The 23,586-nt window shown below is 38.2% G+C and overlaps 1 protein-coding gene and 1 long non-coding RNA gene across 2 annotated transcripts; one reads left to right on the top strand and one right to left on the bottom strand.

Annotated features, from left to right (window-relative positions):
* Positions 1-1,238: 1,238 nt before the first annotated feature.
* Positions 1,239-14,337, bottom strand: LOC311295530. The gene is made up of 3 exons (XR_014628345.1): positions 11,523-14,337; positions 4,590-4,887; positions 1,239-1,683 (listed from the first exon to the last, which is right to left on the bottom strand). It is a non-coding gene; the product is annotated as an uncharacterized lncRNA (long non-coding RNA).
* Positions 14,338-14,533: 196 nt separating this feature from the next.
* On the top strand, positions 14,534-23,358 carry LOC311295527 (uncharacterized protein). Its single transcript, XM_084416977.1, has 4 exons — positions 14,534-14,645; positions 16,378-16,418; positions 16,495-16,821; positions 21,875-23,358. The coding sequence occupies exons 1-4, from the start codon at positions 14,635-14,637 to the stop codon at positions 22,090-22,092; spliced, it is 597 nt and encodes a 198-aa protein (XP_084273103.1). The 5' UTR covers positions 14,534-14,634; the 3' UTR covers positions 22,093-23,358.
* The last annotated feature ends 228 nt before the right edge of the window (positions 23,359-23,586 follow it).

Genomic DNA, 23,586 nt, shown 5'->3' with positions numbered 1-23,586 from the left:
GAACATTTCTACCATTATTGGTTTGGAAAAAGGCTCATTAAACATGGTCCTTTAGTAATTAATAAATATTAAAGTGTAGTTATTGCGCTGGTGCAGTTTGCATTTGCATTTAGCCTGTAAAAAGTGTTTGTATTTAACAATAATTGAAGTCTTCCACTTGAGCTTGACAAAGTACATTACAAACCTTTTCTGTCCTGGGTTTCTTGGCATGGCTAGCTAGTAGATTACTAAGGCCCAATTATTATTATTATTATTATTATTCATGCTTCTTGTCAAAAGTGTAATATTGTCTTAGAATATTTTTTTGTAATCTAAAAATAATCTCATGAATTAAAAAATGTTAGAATCTGATATATAACATGCAATATGTACATTTTATTTTACATATATATGTTATATAGAAACAAATTTTATATATTTGTTAAATATATATATCATTGTATTCAGTGCACACAAAAAAGGCCCGCCGGCTGCAGAGTGGAAAAACTCAGCTGAGGTTCTAAACCAAAACCAGTAATATGTTCCACTGGTTGGTTCTCTCACCTTTGTCTAGAGTGGATGTTTAACTGAACCAAGTGTCAATACCTTTATATGTTTATCTCAATTCTCACAGTTTTCTTAACCTCAAATGAAAACAGCAGCATTGCCGTAGTCGTACATTGAAACACTTCTGTACTTCATACTATCTAGATCTACGTATTTCATATCAGAGCATTAGACATCATGTAAAACACCTTCACACTTGATAAGTTTATATTGCTGTGAATGTTCAACAGTTAAAGCTTCACATGAATCTAGGGTCATTCTCAGAGGCTTCAGTTCACACAGAGGAAGAGCTAGTGACTGAGCTTTTCCTTTTCAGTTTAAAAGAAAGCTTATGATTTGCATTAAGTGTCTGAATGGCTTTGATGAAAAAAGGACCAACACCAAATTTAATATAAAATATAAATTTCAACATCATATTCTGTAGATGAGATATTTGAGACTTCATTGAGTCAGACATATTATAACTATAAATCCCACCCTATTCGCTTCAATTATTGCAGATATGATCTTCTTGTGCACACTGTATGAGCACACAAAAGATTCATTTGACTAATGTGTAATTAGGAATGAATAAATCAATTTTTTGTAAATTATACTGTCACGAAACACCTGGGGAACTAATCAACAAGAAAAACTACAAAGCAAAACACATGACAGGAAATAACATAAACATCCACAAACACACAGGGAATATATGACAGACGTGCAGTTTTAATCTTAAGAAAGATCAAATAATCCATAAAGATCTCAAAATAGATTTAACAACAGTGAACACAACATGATGAAAGAACACTTAAAGACTCTTTTGTCCTTTAGCAAACAATGTTCCTGTCTCAGAGTGTCAAGATCTATACATTACATTCTGTTATAAGTATAATGCAGTGCAAATGGCAGGAATATGGCAGTACAAAACATGTCAAAGCTTTGACAATTCAGCTAAATATAAACAAAATAAAAAAAATGGCAGAAAAGTTAGAGAACGTGAAAAGTCAAACTTGTATGTCATTTGTTTCCTTCAGTCATGAAAGAAGGGAATAAGGCAGCTTTAATTCTTAATAGAAATATGATCAAGTATTACAGGTAACACAATGCAAACCCAGAGCAAAAGCAATGATGTCTCCACTCTCTCTGCTGATTCTACTATAAAAGGTAGAGAAAACAACAACATTATTACACTGTGACAAAGGCAACAGATCCATACAGCTGCATTCAGACTGAAACATTACTTGTGAACTTCAACCATCTGATCATTCAATGTTTGATTTTATAAAACATTTCAAATTAAAACTACATTAATCAACCATTTTTACACACCATTGATTCTGGTTGATTTAATTTGGTTTTACTTGTTTAAATCACATGGAACCACTGTCCATGACTAAATTATGTTCAGACACAGAGCTATTATTTGAGTGTGGCGTTTATACAAAAAATAATCAAAATAAATCAAAATAAAAAAAACTCTCCCTAAAACCCCTTGCAAACCCCTCTCTGACCGATTATCGTCCTTTTGCACTCACTTCTGTAGTGATGAAGTGCTTTGAAAAATTGGTCAGAGCTTATATTTGTTCCTCTCTCCCCAGTGGTCTGGACCCTTTACAGTTTGCATATAGGCCTAATAGGTCTACATGATACTAACCACATTTTACACTCTGCTCTTTCTCAACTGGATCAGAGAAAGGAGAATTATGTGCGATTGCTTTTTGTGAATTATAGCTCTGCTTTTAACAGCGTTGTCCCATTACACCTCTGCAAAAGCTTCAAAATCTAGGGCTGAATTCCTCTATTTGTCTCTGGATCTTGGATTTTTTGACAAGACACCCCCAGGTGGTTAAAATGGGAAACCACACCTCCTTTACACTCACCCTCAACATCGGAGCCCCTCAGGGCTCTGTCCTCAGTCCCCTGCTTTAGTCCCTCTATACCAGGGGTTCCCAAACTTTTTCATTCTAGGACCCACCTAGACAAGTATAATCAATCTCAAGGCCCACTTGCACTGGTTTGGTCGCACCTTTTTTTTTTTTTTTTTTGCTACATGCCATGGGATTAATCAATGCATGCTGATGGTCTTAATCTGCATACCCTAGTTTTGCACTGATGTAAAAAGACTGACAGTGACAAGACCTCATATTGGCAAAATATTTTAAACTTTTAACTCTTAAAAAAACTCTTAAAAAAACATGTATGTTCTTTAATGTTTGATTATAATTTTACCGTCTTCACATAGGGATGGGAAATGATAAGATTTTATCAATAATAATAATGCCACTGACAATTCTGATTATCGATCCGATTCTTTAACGATTCTCTTATCGATTCTTGATAGCACTGTGTGGAAAAATGTAGACATAAGCTTTTCAAAAAAAAACAAGGGGTTTTATTTATTTTAAAGCTTAAGCTTGAGTAAGCAAACTGTACTTTTTATGTAATTTATGTAATAAATAGAACCTTACTGTAAAGTGTTACTGATTAGTTATACACCGATTCAGACGTCTCCTGAGTTCACTGTCGGAAAGATCAGTTGTTTTAACCGGTTCAAAGGAGTCATTAGTTCGCGAATTGGACGTGTCATGCGCGTTGTGTGATTATCCCAGCAGTTAGGACATGGACATCCAAGATTTGTGTCAACACAGAAAACATTTCATCACTGCATAGTTTTTTTCGTTTAATTAAAGTGTTGTTTTATGTTAGCTGAATGTCTGGGACGCTTTTCAGAGAAGATAAGGCAACAACTTATTTAGCACAATTCACACCCAGTGGTAATTAAGGAAAAAAAAAAATCTCCGAATGCTCCACATGAAACTTTGGTCTTCCAGCCTTTTACCACCGTGTCGATTTATTTTGATTAATATGCGAGGGAGAGAGAGCAAGACAGCGCTTAGTTTGGAGACGGTGAAGTCTTGTTTACACTTTTGCCTGCTCCGAAGAGAGAGAGAGCGTGCACGTGACCAGGTCTCTCTCTCTCTCTCTCTCTGCTCGTTCTTTCAGTTAAACATGCACTCTGTCACAAGCGCAGCAGTTCATCTACATTACTCACCGATCAAATAAGACTTTGGCGGGACAAAAATTAACTTTGGCGGGCGCTAAAACTCACTTAAGAGTCGTTTGGTCATTAATTGGACTGGTTTTGTTTCACGTAAATTTAGCTGCAGCTAAGTGCCTTTGTGCGACCCACCTTTTCTCACTGTGTGACCCACAAGTGGGTCGCGACCCACAGTTTGAAAACCACTGCTCTATACCAACGACTGTATGGCTAAACACAGTTCTAACAAACTGGTGAAGTTTTCTGACACAGTGATGTTAGGCCTCATTAGTAAGAACGATGAGAAGGCCAACCTTGAATGTAAATGTAAATCACATACATTTTTTTAAATTTTTTAAATGTACATAAAACTAAAAAAAAAACAATAAAAAAAACCTCAAAAACAAATAACATCCAAAAGTTTTCTCTATTAGTTCAAATAAAGCAAAATAAACAATCCAGACCAAATGCAAATATGAGCATGGAAACAACAGCAGGCCTTCAGGCCCAGGTTTCATTCAGAAATCATAAAACATACCTGTTAATCATGATGACTTATATTATTAGTGTATTATAATATATAACACATAAATATAGAATTAGGGAGAAATACTACTTTTTTTAAACAGAAAGTATTGTAGACTTCATTTTAAAGATGTCCTATTTTAAAGATGTTCTTTAGATGTCATCAGATGTACAGTAAGTGACATCAACAGTAACTAGGTGAAATAATCAGACATGCGCAGCCGGTGTATTTATTAATCTCAAATTTAGTTCAATATTATCATGACTCCTGAGTCAGAAGTTGACTTTTGTCACCTGAAAATGCTTTAAACATACTCCAGTTACAGTTCTTGCAAATAAAACATTATCTTGAATATGTTTACTAATATTTGCTTCAAGCTAAAAAAAAAAAAAAAAAAAAATCTTAAAACACAGCTTCTAAAACACAAATTTTCCTTAAAAAAAAAAGTTTATCGCCAGCATAAACAGCATAAAACTCTGAGGACTCTTGACTTACCTTGAGATAATTTACTTTTTGCCTTTGCCACAGTTTAGTTTTGCCTTAAAGTGACAATCATTCTTTCATTCCCTCTTCTGTGTTTCTGTGGAAAACTCAGGAAATGAACTCAGGAGATGCGGATAGGCTCCACCCACTGTTTCCATCTACTCTCATCCACATTGTGTTGTGTTGACCATCATTGTTTGCAACGTGACAGTGTCAGTTGGTCATTCCTATAAGATCTGAAAAACAATTGGATACAGTGTGAATGGAGCCAGAATAATCAGAAAGAAAATATACAAAACGCGAAACGACACTTTACAGTTCTGTGGAAAGTTCGTATTCGGTTACTATCGTAACCTCGGTTCCCTGAGAGTAAGGGAACGAGTATTGCGTAGCTATACGCAGTGGGGAGAAACTCCTTTTCCCCGATATACTGAAGCCTAAAATGTAAAACGCATTTGCAGCTGCACAGCTAGCACAGTGAGTGTCTGGCTCACTCATTGGCTGTGCTGCGGCAACTGCACATTCAATGGCGTCAAAATAGGCACCACAATAGGGCATGGCAAGTTATTGCCATGGCCATTATAGCAGGTTTAAATCGACTGAAGCGACAACTTTGCCATGTTACTATAGTGCGGCCGGCTACGCAATACTCGTTCCCTTACTCTCAGGGAACCGAGGTTACGATAGTAACCGAGTATTGCGTAGCTTTACGCAGTGGGGACGCCATGTAAAACGCCGCACTATAATTAACTGGTTGCCTTCTGCAGCTCAGGACTCCTGAGTCCATAATAATATACATAATGTCAGTAAGCTCAAACCCAACATAATATACCCAATAAGACCGGACACCGTCGGGTCTATTAAGTACAGGGGATATCAGAACCAGCCAAAGGCGGGTTTTATAATAATAATGGATAATGTGCTTATGAACAGTGACATGACACGTAGACAAGACCAGACACCGTCGGGTCTTAACCCTCTGGGCTTCTTCGTAAAATAGTCACACTTAGCTTCCTCCCGCCCGAAAACGGGCGAAGCCTTAAAATTTTACTTTACTTTTTCCCAGGATAACCAATCAAATATATTTTTGGTCTATTATGTTTTCTGATTATTATTTAGAATTTTTTGCATTTTTTATGATACTTTGCATTAATTATATAATTTTTATGAGCTATTTTTTCCATTAGAATTAATATATATATTTTTATTTTATTTTATTTTTCAATAAATGCAACATTTCACATCAAAATAGAGTGCAGGCCTAAAAAAAAAAAAAAATACAAGTGAGAAGAGCGCCATCTAGTGGCTTCAAAATGTATTAATTTGTGTCATGTCCTATAACCGCCTATAGGAGGCCTATAGCTTTTTTATTTATTTATTTGATTTATTCCCATTCGGAAAGAAAAAAAAATTATTACTAAGCAACCACTGAATGGAACAACACAAATTATATATCATTTTAAAGCTTAGGATCTCAGCTTACATTTATTAACTCCTAACGAGTGCTGAGTAATCCCTCTAAAACCGAGTGTACCGCCAGCAGGCGCCACCTAGCTGCGAAAATATTCTTTACCATATTTTTAAAAAATCTTGCCTTCATTAACACAAAGTTGATGTCATTTGAAAGCTTAGAGTCTGAACTTTACAGTGAATGTATCCACTTTTAAAAACTCTTAAGTATTGCTGAGTTATTTGCTGATAAATAGAATTTTTTTTTTTTCATAATCTATAAAATAATGTACTGCAATGTGTCAAAAACATCATACAGCTCATGAAACATTCTCAGATAATTGAAAATGGCACTTCATTTTTTACAGCATATTATTACAATTAAAATGAGCCCAAAATTAACATAATCTATTGCTTTTATGACAAGATATTCTTCATGGAGAAAAAATTGCCCATGAGGGGGTGTCAAAGACTGTACAAAAAGGCTGTCTCTTTTCCAAATGCTGTAACTTTTGATTCCTTTATCCAATTTTTTTTTTTTTTTTATCCAGATGCAGCTAACATGTAGGGGGACTTCACTAAAAAAGAATTTTCCTCCTACCTTATTTCCTTCCTGAGTTATTCCATGACAAATAAGATATGCAAAATCATAATAAAAATTATATATATATATATTGTCTTGTATCCGCTGTTTCTTGGCAGGACAATGTCCAAATGTAATGTAATTTATATTTTCAAAAAATGTAAAAAGAGTTCTTTCAAACGATACCTACCTTTTGACTCTCCTTGCTATAGTTTTGGAGTTATTATGATTATATAATTTTTATATAGTTTGGGGCAAAATTTGCTGTTTCAGTCTTACCAGTTAATTTCTCTGTGTGTGTGTGTGTGTGTGTGTTTGTGTGTGTGGGTGTGTGGGTGTGTGTGTGTGGGGGGGGTGTCTTATTTGCACTCTTGATGTTTTAGAGTGTCACCCCTTCATTGCTGTACACTTTTTTTCAGCACAGTGGCTGATCTGTAGCTTGTACCACCAAAAGTTTCTCTGAGTTTTCCTATTTTTTCGTATTTCCCATTCATTTCCTATGTCGCCCGTTTTCGGAGAATTTTTTTTTTTACGACCCTTTAACATATCAGATTTTTTTGTGTGTTCATATAGGTAATAAAACAAAAGTCACCAAGTTTCACCCCCATCCGATGAAGCAAAAAAATTAAACAATTCGAAACGTTCAAGTTTTCGCCCGTTTTCGGGCGAAGAAGCCCAGAGGGTTAATCATACTGAAAGGACCTTCGCCTGCAGGGAAGGTACCTCCATGTTATAGAACCTCATAAATGTGGAAGGCGAGGACCAGCCGGCCACCGCACAAATGTCTTGAATAGGAAACCCAGAGGACAAAGCCCATGACGAAGCCATGCCTCTAGTCGAATGGGCTCTAATACCTATAGGGCAAACCTGACCCACTGAGGTGTACGCCAGAGATATGGCATCCACTATCCATCTGGACAGTCTTTGCTTCGTGACTGGAGATCCCTTGGATCGGCCACCGAAGGAGACAAAGAGCTGTTCTGATTGTCTAAAAGATGCAGAACACTCCAGATAGATTCTCAGTGCTCTGACAGGGTAGAGCAAATTAGCCTCCTCATCCTCTGTAGAAGGGGGAAGAGCTAATAATGTGATAACCTGTGCTCTAAACAGCATTGAGAGCACTTTGGGTACATAGCCATGTCTGGGTTGAGGGTGACTTTAGAGTCACCAAATCCAAACTCCAAACAGATGGGGCTCACAGAGAGCGCCTGCAGATCCCCCACTCGCTTGATAGATGCCAGTGCCAGCAGGAGAGCAGTCTTTAGCAAGAGAGGTTTAAGATCAACCGACTGGAGCGGTTCAAATGGTGGTCTCTTCAGGGCCCCAAGGACCGTGGAGAGGTCCCATGACGGCACAGACAGAGATCTGGAGAGGTTCATCCTCCTGGCTCCTTATAGAAACCGTACCACCAAGTCGTTTCTTCCTAGCGATTGAGCTTGATATGAGCTTCCTAGCGATATGGCTGCCACATATACTTTGAGCGTGGACAGGGAACAGGCCGCGTCCAACAACTCTTGTAGGAAGGAGAGTACCACCGATACCTTGCATGACCTGGGTTCAAAGAGTTTGTCCGAGCACCAGCTGGAGAACACTGACCACTTCAGAGCATAGAGGTGCCTGGTAGACGGGGCCCTAGCCTCAGTGATTGTGTTCAGGACCTTCTCAGGGAGGTCCCTGGGTAGGGGAGTGTTGCCCCGTGAAAGCATATCCCCTCCCAGATTCTGAATGCCAGGGATATGTGCTGCCTTCAGAGAGCTCGGATTGCCTGACCTGACACTGCCCTGGCGATTTATGTATGCCACCACTGACGTGTTGTCCATGTGGACTAAGACGTGGTGTCCTTTGAGGTTTGACAGAAATGCTTTGAGTGCCAAACAAACTGCTTTAATTTCCAGGCAGTTGATATGTAAGCTCTGCTCTGTGCTCGACCAGAGGCTGGAGGCAGGCTTGCCCTTGTGCAGCGCTCCCCAACCTAGGTTGGAAGCGTCTGTGAAAACCACTTTACTCCTGGAAACTACCCCCATGGTCACACCCTCGTGGTACCAGTCCTAAGCCCGCCAGGGAATCAGGGTCCGTAAACAACCGTGATTCACCATGATGCGCAGGCTGCCTGACTGCCATGCATGGGCTGGCACACGGCGTTTGAGCCAGTGCTGCAGTGGGCACATGCGCAGTAATCCCATTCGGAGTACTGACGATGCGGCTGCCATGAGACTGAGAATTTTCTGAAACTTCTTTAGGGGTGTGCGCTCGCCTGCCTTGAAGGAGGCTGCCAGCTTCTGTATAGAGAGTGTGTGCTCTTGTGTAAGCCGCGCTCTCATCATTGTAGAGTCGATAACTGTGTCCAGAAAGATCACATTCAGTTTGCTCTTGGATAAGTTGATTTTGAGACTCAGGCATTCCAAATGGCTGAGAATCAAAGCTCTGTGTGTCAAAAGTTTGGTTCTTGACTGTGCCAGGACCAGCCAGTCGTCGAGATAATTTAGCACGCGCACTACCTGATGCCTCAGAGGAGAAAGCGCCGCGTCCATGCACTTCGTAAACGTACGGGGTGCTAGGGACAGACCGAACGGCAGAACCGTGTACTGATAAGCCTTCCCCTCGAAGGCGAATCTCAAGAATGGCCTGTGACGAGGGGCTATCTGAATGTGAAAGTATGCATCTTTCAGATCCACCGTAAAAAAACAATACCCCGGTTGAACTTGCGCGAGGATATGTTTGGTAGTTAACAATTTGAATGGCCGTCTCATGAGAGCCTTGTTCAAATGTCTCAAATCTAGTATGGGTCTGATGCCGCCGTCTTTTTTCGGAACTAGAAAATAGCGGCTGTAAAACCCTGAGTGTTTTAGCGCAGGAGGGACTAATTCTATCGCCCCTTTTGCTAACAGATTTTGTATTTTGGAGCGAAGCACGTGACACACGCCGCTTCTCACCAAATTCTCGACAACCGCCTGAAACTTTGGGGGTCTGCGAGCGAATTGGAGCGAGTAGCCTCGCTTTATTGTGTTTATAACCCAACTCGAAACACCGGGGATGGCTTGCCAGGCCAAGGCTTGTGTGGCTAGGGTTTGACACATGTTTGTGGATGGGCCGCCTAACACAGGGGGACCTGATACCCTTATATTGTGATTTGTGCACATATTGAGTGTTGGGCTGACTGTAAAGGCTTTCGCCTGGGGCAAAGTCAGAGTGACAACTGGGGAGGGGCCACCTAGTGAAGGGGGACCGTGAACCCTTGTGTTGTGTGCTTGAAACATACTCTTTATGTGCTTTATTTTGGTCGCCGTAAAAACGGGGGAGAGTGGGAGAGAAATTATGTTTTTTGAGGAAAACATTTCTGGATTTTTCGTCTAACAATGGACTTCATTGGTTACCATCGTTTTTAAGTCCAAATTGAACAAATCTTTGAAGTGTTTAAACGGGCTGTACGCGATCACAGCTGAAGAAGAGGTTGTTATCTAGCGAAACGATAGGTCATTTTCACAAAAAATATATCATTTATAGACTTTTTACCTTCAATAGTTCGGATTGAGCTGATCAACAAACGGACAGGGAACTACGTCATCACGTTGAAAGGTCACGCCGGCGCCGGCAATACTGTTTGAACTACTATTCATATTCATCAGAATGTTATTCATATACTATTCATATTCATATTCACTGAATACTATTACTATATATATAATAGCAAACAATACTATTTTAACTATCCTCCTAAGGTCGGTCGGTCGCATTGTAAACAGTGGGGCAGTACTTCTGCTGGCACCAGCGTGACCTTTCAACGTGATGACGTAGTTCCCTGTCCGTTTGTTGATCAGCTCAATCCGAACTATTGAAAGTAAAAAGTCTATAATTTTTTTTTATTTTTACATTTTTTTATGACCTATGGTTTCGGATGGCATTGGGGTGAGTAAATTATTGGGAAATTTTCATTTTGGGATGAACTAATCCTTCAAAATCCTTTTCTTCATCCTTAGAAAAAATTTATTTTAGAAAAAATCTAAATATCATTTTATATAATTATATGAGGACTTCAGAGGCAAAAGCCTCTAAGTACCATCTGAAATTTTCTTCTAAAAGAGCATTTTTATCAAGCTTGTATGTTTATGTTCAGTTATTTCACTTAAATGGCAATGAAAAGTACCTATTAATTGTCAAATTAATTTGAAATTACTGACCTTAAATATACGAGCTTGATAAAAATGCTTGTTTTAGAAGGAAATTTCAGATGGCACTCAGAGGCTTTTGCATCATGAAGTCTTCATATATATATATAGGCCTATATGATCCGAAGTAACTAGTAACTCGCTACTTGAGTAGTTTTTTCATTGGATACTTTTTTACTCTTACTCAAGTAACTATTAAGATTATTACTTTTACTTTTACTTTGAGTAAATATTTCTATAAGTACTTGTACTTTTACTTGAGTACAGTTTTTGGATACTCTACCCACCTCTGGCTATACGCAGTGGGGAGAAACTCCTTTTCCTCGATATACTGAAGCCTAAAATGTAAACCGCATTTGCAGCTGCACAGCTAGCACAGTGAGTGTCTGGCTCACTCATTGGCTGTGCTGCGGCAACTGCACATTCAATGGCGTCAAAATAGGCACCAAAATAGGGCATGGCAAGTCTATATTAGAGCCCGAATTCGCCATTATAGCAGGTTTAGCAGGTTGTTTAAAGCAACAACTTTGCCATGTTACTATAATGCGGCCAGCTACGCAATACTCGTTCCCTTACTCTCAGGGAACCGAGGTTACGATAGTAACCGAGTATTGCGTAGCTTTACGCAGTGGGGACGCCATGTAAAACGCGGCACTTTAATTAACTGGTTGCCTACTGCAGCTCAGGACTCCTGAGTCCATAAGAACCAGAATAATCAGACAGAAAATATACAAAACGCGAAACGACAACGCATGGCAAAGTCATCACTACTTAATGTTCAGTGATTACAGAGAGATACTATCACTGCTTTTTCTACTTTAGTCTACAGAGTTGCGTAATCTAATAGCAAAGATGTGGATTTTGTATGTGTTTGTGTTTCATGTCATTTAAGGCAAGTGTACATCAGAGTCTCTCAACCACTTTAATTTGCCTAGTTTCAGTTGAGTGTAGTGTATGCGATGTAAACACAGCAAGTATATTGAGCGTAGGATGGATAGTTTGACTTAATTGAAGGATAAACAGTCCTTGTTTTGCTGGTGCAGAATGAGGTGAAGATACAGATGATCAATAGAGATGTGAATGATGAACAGGTTTAGAACTTGAGATAGATGAGCGTGGAGCATAAAAATATTAATGATCACACAGGTAAGTCCATACAGGTATGTAGGCGAGTCCTTATGCTGACTAAATGTGTGAGTGTGTGATGTGTGAAATTGGTTAAAGTTACCCTATAATCCAAAAATGTATGTGCTATCATAATCTTTAATCAAAATAACTTCCAAACCCTCTTGCAGCGACATCTCTTCTCTGATGATGCGTTTACTGACGCGAGGGCGGGACAACTTGTCAATCAAATGAGATCACAGTAATAGCAAACCACAACCATCCAATCAATACCTGAAGGTCAAAATCAAGTCCCGCCCTACTTTTTTTCCCTCATTTCTCGAGAGTAGATGGCTACTTCAAGACAACACGCACATGTCACACAGCTCAAATCAACAGAATGAAGGCAGTTCTGAAGTCAACAGTAGGTCCAACACAGTTCTAGGTGTACCTAATGAAGGCAGTGTGTGTTCTTGAGCCTGCAGCGTTTATGTCATCACTTAACAGCCAATTCCTGATCCCTATGGTTTCAAAACAGCGGCTGAGGGAGTGACAGTAAATTTGACATCTTTCTTTTTTGACTGTCATTATCTATCCCTCTGTATATATATTTTTTTCTTCTTTTTGGAAGGTCCTGGAAACATAATAGTTGATTTTTTTCTTTTGCTGTTAGAACAAATGGTGAAAAAAATAAAAAAATAATAAACACATTTGCTGTCTTTTACCACTGTAGAAGTTTCGTCCTCTATGATTTCCGCTATTGAGAATCAATGAAATGTCCGATGAAAGCAACTACTTTCCTGGGAACAGGGACCATTATGAAAAACAGGCTCCCTGCATTGTGTGGTTGTCAGAAAACTATCAGAGGTTGCAGTGACAAAGTGGCTGGACAATGAGGCAGTTCTGATGAGCTCCAGTGTCCATGGGATAAATCCTGAGACGGTCTGGGAAAGAGAAGCGCCGTGTTACTGTGCCTAGACTTCTTGTTGTGGCTGCGCTAAACCAACAACAGGTGGATTTGACTTGATCAGCTTATACCCGATATCAAGCTGCACAAGAAAATTAACCATCCATTCTGTCCTGCATTTCTGTGACCTGGCTGCCACAAACAGCAGGATCACGTACAGCAAAGACTATCAGATCTCCAGAGAAGGAGAAACTGTAGTATTTTTTACTTTAAGCTGCTGCTATAGTTGAAATGATGCTCAAGCAGAGGGTGTTCGAGGTCAACAGGTTCACAAGATGTCCAGTGATGATGATGAGATGAGCATTCAAACTAAGAAGAGGAGGCCTGTTGAACACACAAGCCAACTCAATAAATATAATGCACGCAATATGTTCTGCGAGATTCTGAAGTGTCATTCGATGGACACTTTACTTTCCCATAAGGCCACAGGAGAGGATTTGTGAATGGTAGTGAAGCGGTACCAGACTGACGCTGGTAGGTCACATGATAATGACAACATGGTGAATGTTGTACGTCCGGATTATATTCATACTACACACTCTCATACTATAGAGAATGTACTTTTTTCTGTCGTTACCAGTGCCTGGATTCGTGTAGCTACACAATATAGCCTACTGATTCACGAGCTTGGTAACTATGGAGCTGATTAAACTAAAATTAAAAATGTCCTTTCCCAATCACCGTAACCCAACATATGTCATGACGAAAAAAATATACCCCAAAATATAATTACATGAAGACAAAATTCCCTTGCCCTTTGCCTCAGTGGAGGTTTGAAGGTTTTCTGACTGAAAGCAATGCGCTACCACGTCCCATTCTGCATCACCATTCTGTCTTCGTCTTCACTACAGTTCCCAGAATCCTCTTTGTTTCCACGCCTGAACTCCCTTCATTACCCACCTGTTCATCATCATCATTTGCATCACCTGTCTTGTGTTCATCCATCTGTGTATTTAAGTTCTCCCTGTTCACTCTTCTGTTGTCGGTCAATGTTTGTGGTAATGTTTGTGTTAGCACTCTTTTGTCTGTGCACGCACACTGTTTCATATATTCTTCAGTTTAAATAAATATTGAGTATTTTGGATCTTTTGCCTGGAACTTCTTCAACCTTGAGACGTTACACAGTGGAGGTTTGAAGGTTTTCTCATTGAAAGCAATGTGCTACCACGTCACTGGACCCTTTTTCTGACAGTATAATGACCCAAGGGAGAACGGGTAGACTTTTTAAAGAGGCAAAAGGGGAACAACCTTGACCGTCACCAAGTTGGGACAGTTGTTGTATATGTTTTAAAATAAAGTCATGTAGGCCTATTATAGTTCCAGAGACATCGCTTTCGAAAGTGCGGGAGAAACATTATAATTTACATTGACACTTTTTTTCTTTCCATCTTTAATTTTTACGTACTAAACACAAATCTAAAAGAAATCATCATTTTATTTTGTGCGCATGCAATTTGTGTGTGCAGTTTTAAATTAGCCTAGCCTAAATTTTGGTATAACATACCATTTTAAAAATACAACAGCCGTTCTTTATATTTTTGTACACTTAATTTCGCAAAGATAACCTACTTTCACAGATCAAAAATATATATATATATATTTTTTTATATATATATATGTTGCATCTTCGCCACACTCCGACACAGCAGGAGTCGCTCACTATTCATTTTAGTTTGCAACCCGGCAGTAAATTTATACCGTACGAAGAAGAGATCGGGGTTTCGTTTTCCCAGATCTGTTTTTGAGAAGATTAGTATTTCAGTAATATATGTATTATACAGGGTCACCATGGTCATCGGGTATGTGTACGATTTTTTTTAAGGAAATCTGTATTTACAAAATACAATTCGAACTAGAAGTCCTGATGTGTAACGTTATGCGCTCGTATGTACATTTGGCCTGGTTTGTTTTGTTCCTCATTTGCTTTAAGATAGAATCAACAGGAAAACCCTTTGTACGTTATTAATGCATTAAACATGGATTGATTGATTAATTAATGATTAACGGGCTTATCTGCAGGAAAATGTCTGCAACTATTATTTTGCCGCAGTCATTAGCAGTTAGCATTAGTATTTAGAATTTCAATCTTTTGCGTCCCGATACATTCGTCCAGGTTTATTTGAAAGTCATTTGATAATGCCAAATCTTACAGTGGATTTAAGATATTCAAGTTTTCACCAGTAGGGTAATATGGGTAAAGATGCTCCCTTAAGAATATTTACTGCTAAAGCATAATATAGCGATTACATTATTCATTGTTCAATCATTTACATGATGAAGATGCAACCTCCAATATAAAATATTAAGGGAAATACGTTACATGGAAACATATACTCATTTATTTGTACATTTGATGCAGTTTGACAGTTAAGTTGACCAGTGACCTCAATCCACATGAAGGCACCATGAAATCAAAATGTTATATATATATAATGATTTATCCATGCTCATCATTATTTATGTTAGTCATGTGTCTCTTAATCTTTAATCTAAAACGCCCCCTCTCTTTTGCATCCACATCTCTTCTCTGATGACTTGTTTAATGACATGAGGGCGAGACAAACAAGCTGAAAAAAATCAAGTCCCTCCCTATGTTTTTTATACTTAACAATAGGGAAGAAAACACTATCGCAACTTCCGTATCATGCCAACTTTAACCTGAATCACAGTTATAGAGAGATTCATCTAAATTACACTATATAATATCTAATTATAAAGTTACACAAACAGTCTCTCCTTGTTCATGATTTATGTTTAAAATACATGAAGGGCATAAGGAGATTTTATTGTGGATGCGGCTCCCTATCAAATCGCAGAAATGAAAACCAAGCAATTCACAAAATGTAGTGTACTAGCTCACTGTTTATTGTGTTCATGGTCGGTTATTGTGATTGTTCAAAAACTCTGATTAGCATGACAAGACTTTTATAATATTGCGTCTGCTTAGTTTTGTCTTGTTACTTTTAGTAAAACAAAGTAATTGCAGTCTGTTTAACGTTTTTGCAATTTGTAATTTTTCCATTGTAATTTAAACTTAAAAGTAATATTAAATGATGTGTTCCCTCGAATTTTCGACATATTCATTAAGGTGGTCTTTAAGATTAAGATTTTTTTTTAAATGGGTATGAAACGGAAGTTGCGTTAGACTTTTGCGAGTGAAACCGCTTCTCAAACCAGAAAAAAAGGAACTATACGGTTATCCGGACCACACGTGACCCCACGTAAATAATTTATCCGGATAACCGTATAGTTCCGAAAAAAAGTATGGCGGGACTTGATTTTGTCCATCGCAAATAGATAGGATCATTATAGTTTGCTATTGGTCGATCTCATGTGGATTGACAGGATCTCCTACGCTCGCTCCCCAAAAACAAGTGATCATGCTTTTAGTTTGCCCATCCGCCTGATTGGCTGTTAGTGTTTAGCACATGTTAGCATGACATCACAGCAAGTCGGACTGCATTTGTTGAACATGCTGTACTGGTTGTGATTAAAGTAGTTAAAGGAACTTGTTTTTTTCTGTTTCTGCAGTTGCGGCTTCATCTGTGTGTTTGCGGTGCTGATAAACAAAGGTAAGCATCAGAACGACACATCAGAAAGATAAATTCATGCCACAGACTGTGTGTTTAACAGTTTCTGTTGTTTCAGTGTCTCTGCAGGAAACAGTAGAGGCTGTTATTGGTGGTTCTGTTCTCCTGCCGTGTTCTTCCACTGAACATGATCTTAAACTTCAAGACACTGATGTACATTGGAGACACAATGGCAGCGAGAATGTGTATGATATAGTCAAGGGTAAAGATTCACTACAGTTACAGGACCCTCGTTACAAGAACAGAGCCGAAAGTTTGCCTGAAGAGTATGAGAGAGGAAACTTCTCCATCAAACTCATCAATCTCACTCACACTGATGCAGGAGAGTTCAGCTGCCTCATCTCACACTCAGATGAACATCCTACTGTACTGCTGATCATCAACGGTGTGTAGAAATGCTTGATTCATGTATGAAGTTGATAGCACTTTAGAATAATGATCTGTCATTAATAGGAAACTATGCAGGAAGTAATGCAGGACAAATTCTTGTCAAACACTTCAGATACTATTAACAAATATGAAAACAAGCTTAACTATTAATATTCTTCTTTATTTCACTGATAATTAATAATTACTGAATGAGATGAGCCTCAAGAATAACTATCAACTATCCATAACGAACTATAAGAATTACTTAGCCTGCTCTCCCCCTACTGACCTAATGAGTAAACATTACGTGAAGTGCGCTTGACAGACGGGATTTAAAGTCCCGCTGTGGACAATAATTTTATCCCTTAAAACTCATCTTTGATCAATAGCTTGAATGTAACTCTACACCCTTGCTTCATTTAGTATATGTGGAACCATGAATATGCAAATAAGCCCCGCCTCCACTCACTCGCACCAGCTCAGATCGCTTGACGTCATTTGAAGTGGAATAGTCCATTATACAGGCTTGTCTACAAGTCAGTGTATCAGAATGGTAATGCACTTTATGTATCGATCTCCACAACAACCATAACAGTAATTAATATGATCCCCCTTTTGCTTGACTATGTTATCAAACAGCTAATAATGTGTTGCTAATGTTACAGAAACCGGTTCGCCACCTCAGAGTCAGACAGCTGCCTTCTAACAATCAGTATCCTTAGAAATGCTTTGAACAACTTCAATATATACATATACAAAATTCACTCTGTTCTGTTGATATGAAAATTCTGGTACATTTAGCGATACACCAGGATAACGTGGCTTCTCTTGAGACTCTCCTGATTCACAGCAGGTAATAATATGCTAAAGCCCGCCGGTACTTTGACGTGATTGGTTACGAGGTAGTTTGTGACGTCAGAAACCGTCGATTTCAAACCGTGTTTTTTAGTCTGTCTTTGGTTCACTGCAGTTTTAAGGAGAAAATACTCAGCAATGGTGTTGACTAATGAATGTGCACATGGTTTGTCTTAAAGCATATTAAAAACACCACATGCTGCTGCTCTCTATATGTTTTACCGTTGTCTCCTTTCACGTTCATATGTAAATTGTGCAAGCTTATTTCGTCCAGTAGATCGAAAGATCTGAAAAAGCCCATACATTTACCCACCCATAGACCCTCCCCATAAATCAGGTAGGGCTGTACCAGAATATTCGAGTATTCGAATATTCGTTCGGTGGGTTGGTATTCGATTTTCAAATTTGACATTCGAATATTCGTTTTAATTTTTATTTTTTTTTTCACACCTGGCATCCCCCTAGAAACGGTTCCCATTCGCGCTTGAATGGGGCTGTCATGCGTTTTCTCAGATGGATAGCTCTCTCTGATTTGTCAATATGAACAATGAACACATAAATGTGTTTTTGCAAAACGGATATGAATCCGAACTTCAAATCCCGCGCTATAGGCAGATGTAATGGAGTGCACGTCACCAGCAACAGCTGCATTTTACTGATCGTCAGCTAAAATTTCTAAATCAAAGACCGCAATAAGAGAGCGCGCAACAGCCCTGGTAAGATCATTTCGGTTCTTTACTTTTAATGAAGTTGATTGTGTGTTAAAGCATCTGCGACCCACTTTCACTTTGATTAGTTGCACGTTGGCTTGATGAATAGATGCTGATCTGCGGTGACGCGTGCTGTAAGCGTCGTCATATCTGGCTATAACATGATATAGCCTAAAACGCTCTCACACGGTTATTTTTTTAGCATTTTTGGGCGAAATACAATACTCTTATTTTAGAGCGCAGAACAGCGGTGTTTGTATGGGCAGAAGTGCATGCCTGAGCTTGTAGGCTATAAGCACGTGTTGCTTTGACATTGTGGAAATAGAATAGAAACAATATATTAACCTACCCTTTACTGTGTCAGTAATTACTGTGCTGCTGATTTCTGATTTGAGAGTTATTTGTTACTCAGAAAAATATTAGGCTGTGTTTTGTATCACTAGCGCAGTGTCCGTTCTCGGAGCCCTGCTCGTGAGGCGCGCGCGCTTCCCGCTCGCGCTGTTCTGTATTAAAAGTTTATTAATTCTGAACGTGTCACGTCTCGCGTGTCTATATTGCACCAAATGTGACACTGCACTCGTGAAGTCGATTGGATGAACGGTTCAAAATGCAAGATAAATAATCTAAATGCAAACAGACAGACACATAGAGATTCCTGCCTTTATTAGAGAGAAAAATATGTTCAGCCCCCTCCCTCCGAAGCTTCGAATATTCGATGTTAATTCCTATCGAAGCTTCGAAGCTCAAAAAATGGTATTCGGACCAGCCCTAAAATCAGGACAGAAGTGGTTGAAAGTGGACAAAAGAGTCGTATTAAAACACCAGGTGTAGACGGGTATGTGTCTCCCTCATCTACTACTACTGTCGACCTAAACGCACCTTAAAGGGATAGTTCACCTAAAACTCGAGCGTAGCGTTAGTTCTGGCAGGTCACGTTAGTCAAGCTTGCATCAGCTGACTCTCAGCTGATTCACATCTACCTATAGGAATACGACGCCTATCACCATATATAAGCTCCTTCAGTATTATCAGCAGCTATCGCGTTTCTCAGGAGCTAATCTGCCGTAAGGCAAAAGACCGTATCTTCGTTTTTGGTCGAAAATTAGTTTTATATTTTTGGCACATTCAAGACCTCCTTTATCATGTGGATAAGTATCTTGAATCATTTCCGTTGTTTTTTCGAGAAAATAATGGGTTGTCTTAACAGTAACTTCCAAAAGCCCATGAGAAACAAAGGCAGAACACCGTAACACCAGTTGCCGCTCTTTGGCTTTGTTTTGGATTGCTCAAATTGAGTTACGGTACTCTGCCTTTGTTTAGCCGCGTGTCAATATGAAGTTACTGTGCCGGTGTTCTATCAAATAATGCTACCTACCAGATTGTACGGTTATCTGCCTTTGTTTTAATGTCCATTAAAATTTTAATTACGGTGTAGCCTGTGTACTTTGTACAGCTGCCATCAGTCCCTCTAACTTCTGATGTCCTCAGAGCTTTGTCCTGCACAATTGCGGTCAGAACATTTAGTATGGTCTGAACCCGCTCCATCGTCAAACATGCGATATCGATCGCGAAGGATTATGCAGAGTTGACAGAAAAATGTTACACATTGCCGTATCAGATGAATACAACAAAGACCTAAAGCCCCGCCTCACCAAGGTCGGGTACCGGACCTGGTTGAAACACTCATGCATCTAGCTGGCAGAGTGCCAAAACTTCGCCGGCGACTTCAGCCCCACCCTAAACACGGTTGAGCCAACGCTGGACTAATATATCTATGGAGGTATTTTGTCATGTCAAATGTATTAATAATGCCATCAGAATGCAACCAAAGCACAGGATAGCAATAAGTAGATGGCTATAAATAATTGTAAATCATACAAAATAAATGGCATGATCACTAGACTTTATACAGGTGTTACTATAATGATTTTGTTAATGGTGATCAGCAACCAGATATAGATAAAGTGGAAGTTACTGCCTTTTGCCTTGGCATGACTTCTCACTTTTTGCTGACAATACAAAGGCAGAGTACAGTAACTTTAAAATAGTGGTCAAAAGTCAAGTTTGAGCTCAAGATTTTTTTATGTATATAATTTTCATTACTAAAACATCTATTTGCCAGATTTCCAGTGTCCTACCTATAATTAATTTGGCGGGACAACTATAAATCTTTAAAGTCATTTTTCTCAGTTCCACACTCTTGAATTAAATATATTTGCAAACATTTATTGGTTCTGTACTGTTTACCCTAAGGGGGTTATTGCTGCTCTCCCTGCTCTTATCTATGCTAGGCTTCATGGATGCGCAGGGAGTTCTTGCACAGAGCTGAACCATACCGCCAATCCAAACTGTATGCTAATTGTCAATCGTATTTGACGGTAGTGGTCCTGACAGAAATGAAAATTAGCCCATGATTTACTCACCCACAAGCCATCCTAGGTGTACATGACATTCTTCTATTAGACGAATACAATTGGAGTTATATTTAAAAAAAATCCTGGCTCTTCCAAGCTTTATAATGGCAGTGAATGGCTGTTTCTGTTTTGAAGTCCATAAAAGTGCAACTAATCCATAATAAAAGAGATCCCGGGGATTAATAAAGGCCTTCTGAAGCAAGCGATGCGTTTGTGGAAAAATATTAATATTTAAAACTTTATGAAGTAAAATAACTAGCTTCCAGCCAAACGAACATTCGGACTGGATTTAAGTGTAAAGCGCACGTGTTTACGCTACGCCCTGACGCACTACGCGACCTCTGACGTCATAAGTTTCGTAAGTTGCGCTTTAGGTGTAAGTAGACTGAGTATGACCGTTTGGCCGGAAGCTAGAATTTTACTTTGTAACGTGTTGAATATGAATATATTTCTTACACAAACGCATCGCTTCACTTCAGAGCCGTGTGGAGCACTTTTATTATGGATAGATGCATTTTTATGGACTTTAAAACAGAAAAGGCCATTCACTGCCATTATAAAGCTTGGAAGAGCCAGGATATTTTTTAATATAACTCAGATTGTATTTGTCTGAAAGAAGAAAGTCATTTATACAGAGGATAACTTGAGGGTGAGTAAATCATGGGCTAATTTTCAATTTTGGGTGAACTATCCCTTTAATACCAAGTGTACATGGCCTAATTCATAATTAATCGCCTTTTTTACTCTGAATATAGTCATTAATTGGTAATTCTTTTTAGTTTCTCATGGTTAGGTGATATTGAGGCTAATCTCATTCAGCAATTATTTAGAACCTAATAAGAAAGTATCTCAGTCCCAAATTTGCTGTTACTTACTGATTAGTTTGTTTTAGCTTGATTCCATATTAGTTCATAGTATCTGAAGTGTTAATGCAGTTCAACTCATTTGTCCTGCATAGTTGCCTATTAATGACAGACCATTATTCTAAAGTGCAACCATGAAGGTTTTCATTTAAAAAAAAAAGTTCAAGTTCACTAGTTATAGATGAATCTCTTGCCTTTATCACAGTGAGGTATTTTGTTTGTTGCAGAATCAACAGCAGGAAAAGAAAGTAAACCCACTGAACAAGAAATCCCAAAAGATGAAACAGACAATGTGGAGACTTCATTTGGCTTGCTTTTCATTATATTAACTGTACTAATAATAAGTTTACTGCCTATAGGCTGTTTCGTTGTATTTTACTGTAGAAGAAAAAAACAGCAAACTCTCTCATTCTCTTCTGTCAGGACTGAATACAAAAAACAGTGATTTAAATGACACGTCAGTCCTAAAAGTTTCAATTTTCTCACTCTCACTTTATTTTTTCAGCTGTCACTGGGTCTTTCTGGTGCTTGTGACTCTGTTTTGAGCTGTTACATTATTGCCTTAAACACTGTTTGTTCTTGCTGAATGAGATCTTCAAACACTGAAACAGTAGCTATTTTTTTTAAAGGTAAAGGACCAAATGAGTCTGTCAATGTTACTGTCTTTATTCTGAACAAGTGTACTTCATGTTTTGGTGGTCAATATTAAGTGTATTTATTATAAATTATATAATGCATGTTAAATTTAAAACATTTACCGGACAGTTTATTTTTTTACTTGTTTAAAATCTTTTCCTTTTACAAGTTTTTATAGAAGAAACTATGACAGTTTTACCCTCCCCTGCACTTATTTAAGTTGCCTTATTATGTTGCTCACAAACCTAATGCCTTAATTACTTAATGTAAGCCTTAGTGTCTTGTAAGAATGTAAGATCCTATAAGAGGTCCCTTAATAATATAAGAATAATGTTGGATGTTGTTTATTATTTGGATCTGATTTCAGAATAGAGCTTTACTTTATTTTTTTAATTTATTTTTTAAAGCTTTTCATTCTTAATTTCTTTTTCTTGCCTAAAAATAATTTTGGTGTTGGTCCGATTTCATCAAAGCAATTCAGACACACTTTTACAGTAAATTTTTTTTATAAGACCAACTTGTCTTATGTCCAATACAGAAATCCTCCCAGTGAAGAATAATGTAACTTTTCAATTGTTATTTCTAAGAATAAGAGTACATGCTTTTTTATTATGGAAAAACTAAATCTTTGGTTTCTTATTGTAGAATCGTGTCTCTCAAGGGTAAATGTTTGATCTCTAAAGCTGAGACTCTCCCCTGGCTTGTTCAATTACTTCTATTTATGTTGGTATAATTATGGTCTTTAAAGTATGAAAATAATATTCTTGATTTTAATAATTCTGTTACCTTGTGTGTGTGTGTTTTTTTTTTTTTTTTTTTGTCTATAGTTGAAATGAACAGCAATGAATGAAATAAATAAATGTAATCAAACTTACGTGAGTGTGATAAGCTTCCTTTCATTGACAGTTCCATTCTGATACTCAAGTGAAACACTTCCCTGAATTATGTCTCAAACACACTGTCGTCATGACTTCAGTTTATTATTACTGAAAACGCACAACAGGAGCTTCCAGTTTTAGCCTCCTCCCTGACCTCCAGCGAAACCAAAAGAGAGTGAATTTAGCATTCATTTTGTTAGTCATTTGCCTTTCAAATGTTTAAGAGCACCGGATGCTGCTGATAGAACATAAAAATAGTAGTTGCTCTTTCCTGAATGAATTAATGAATAGTTGACTTTTACAAGAAATTACCTTTATTGTGATTTTTTGTTGTCATAATCTGAACTCATTCTCTTGTTTTCATCCCTACAGATTGCGCATTTTCTCTGACAATGTAATGACTTTATATAAATTATATAGTCTTA

This window comes from Rutilus rutilus (assembly GCF_951802725.1).
Source record: "Rutilus rutilus genome assembly, chromosome: 8".
Taxonomy (NCBI): Eukaryota; Metazoa; Chordata; class Actinopteri; order Cypriniformes; family Leuciscidae; genus Rutilus; species Rutilus rutilus.
The sequence above is the reverse complement of the archived record's forward strand: the minus strand, read 5'-3'. Positions and strand labels throughout refer to the sequence as shown.

What these genes read in the sequence shown, in the direction of transcription:
- LOC311295527 (XM_084416977.1), top strand. An exon ending in TGCGGTGCTGATAAACAAAG is followed by an intron (nt 16,419 to 16,494) that starts GTAAGCATCAGA and finishes CTGTTGTTTCAG; the next exon opens with TGTCTCTGCAGGAAACAGTA. An exon ending in TGTACTGCTGATCATCAACG is followed by an intron (nt 16,822 to 21,874) that starts GTGTGTAGAAAT and finishes TGTTTGTTGCAG; the next exon opens with AATCAACAGCAGGAAAAGAA.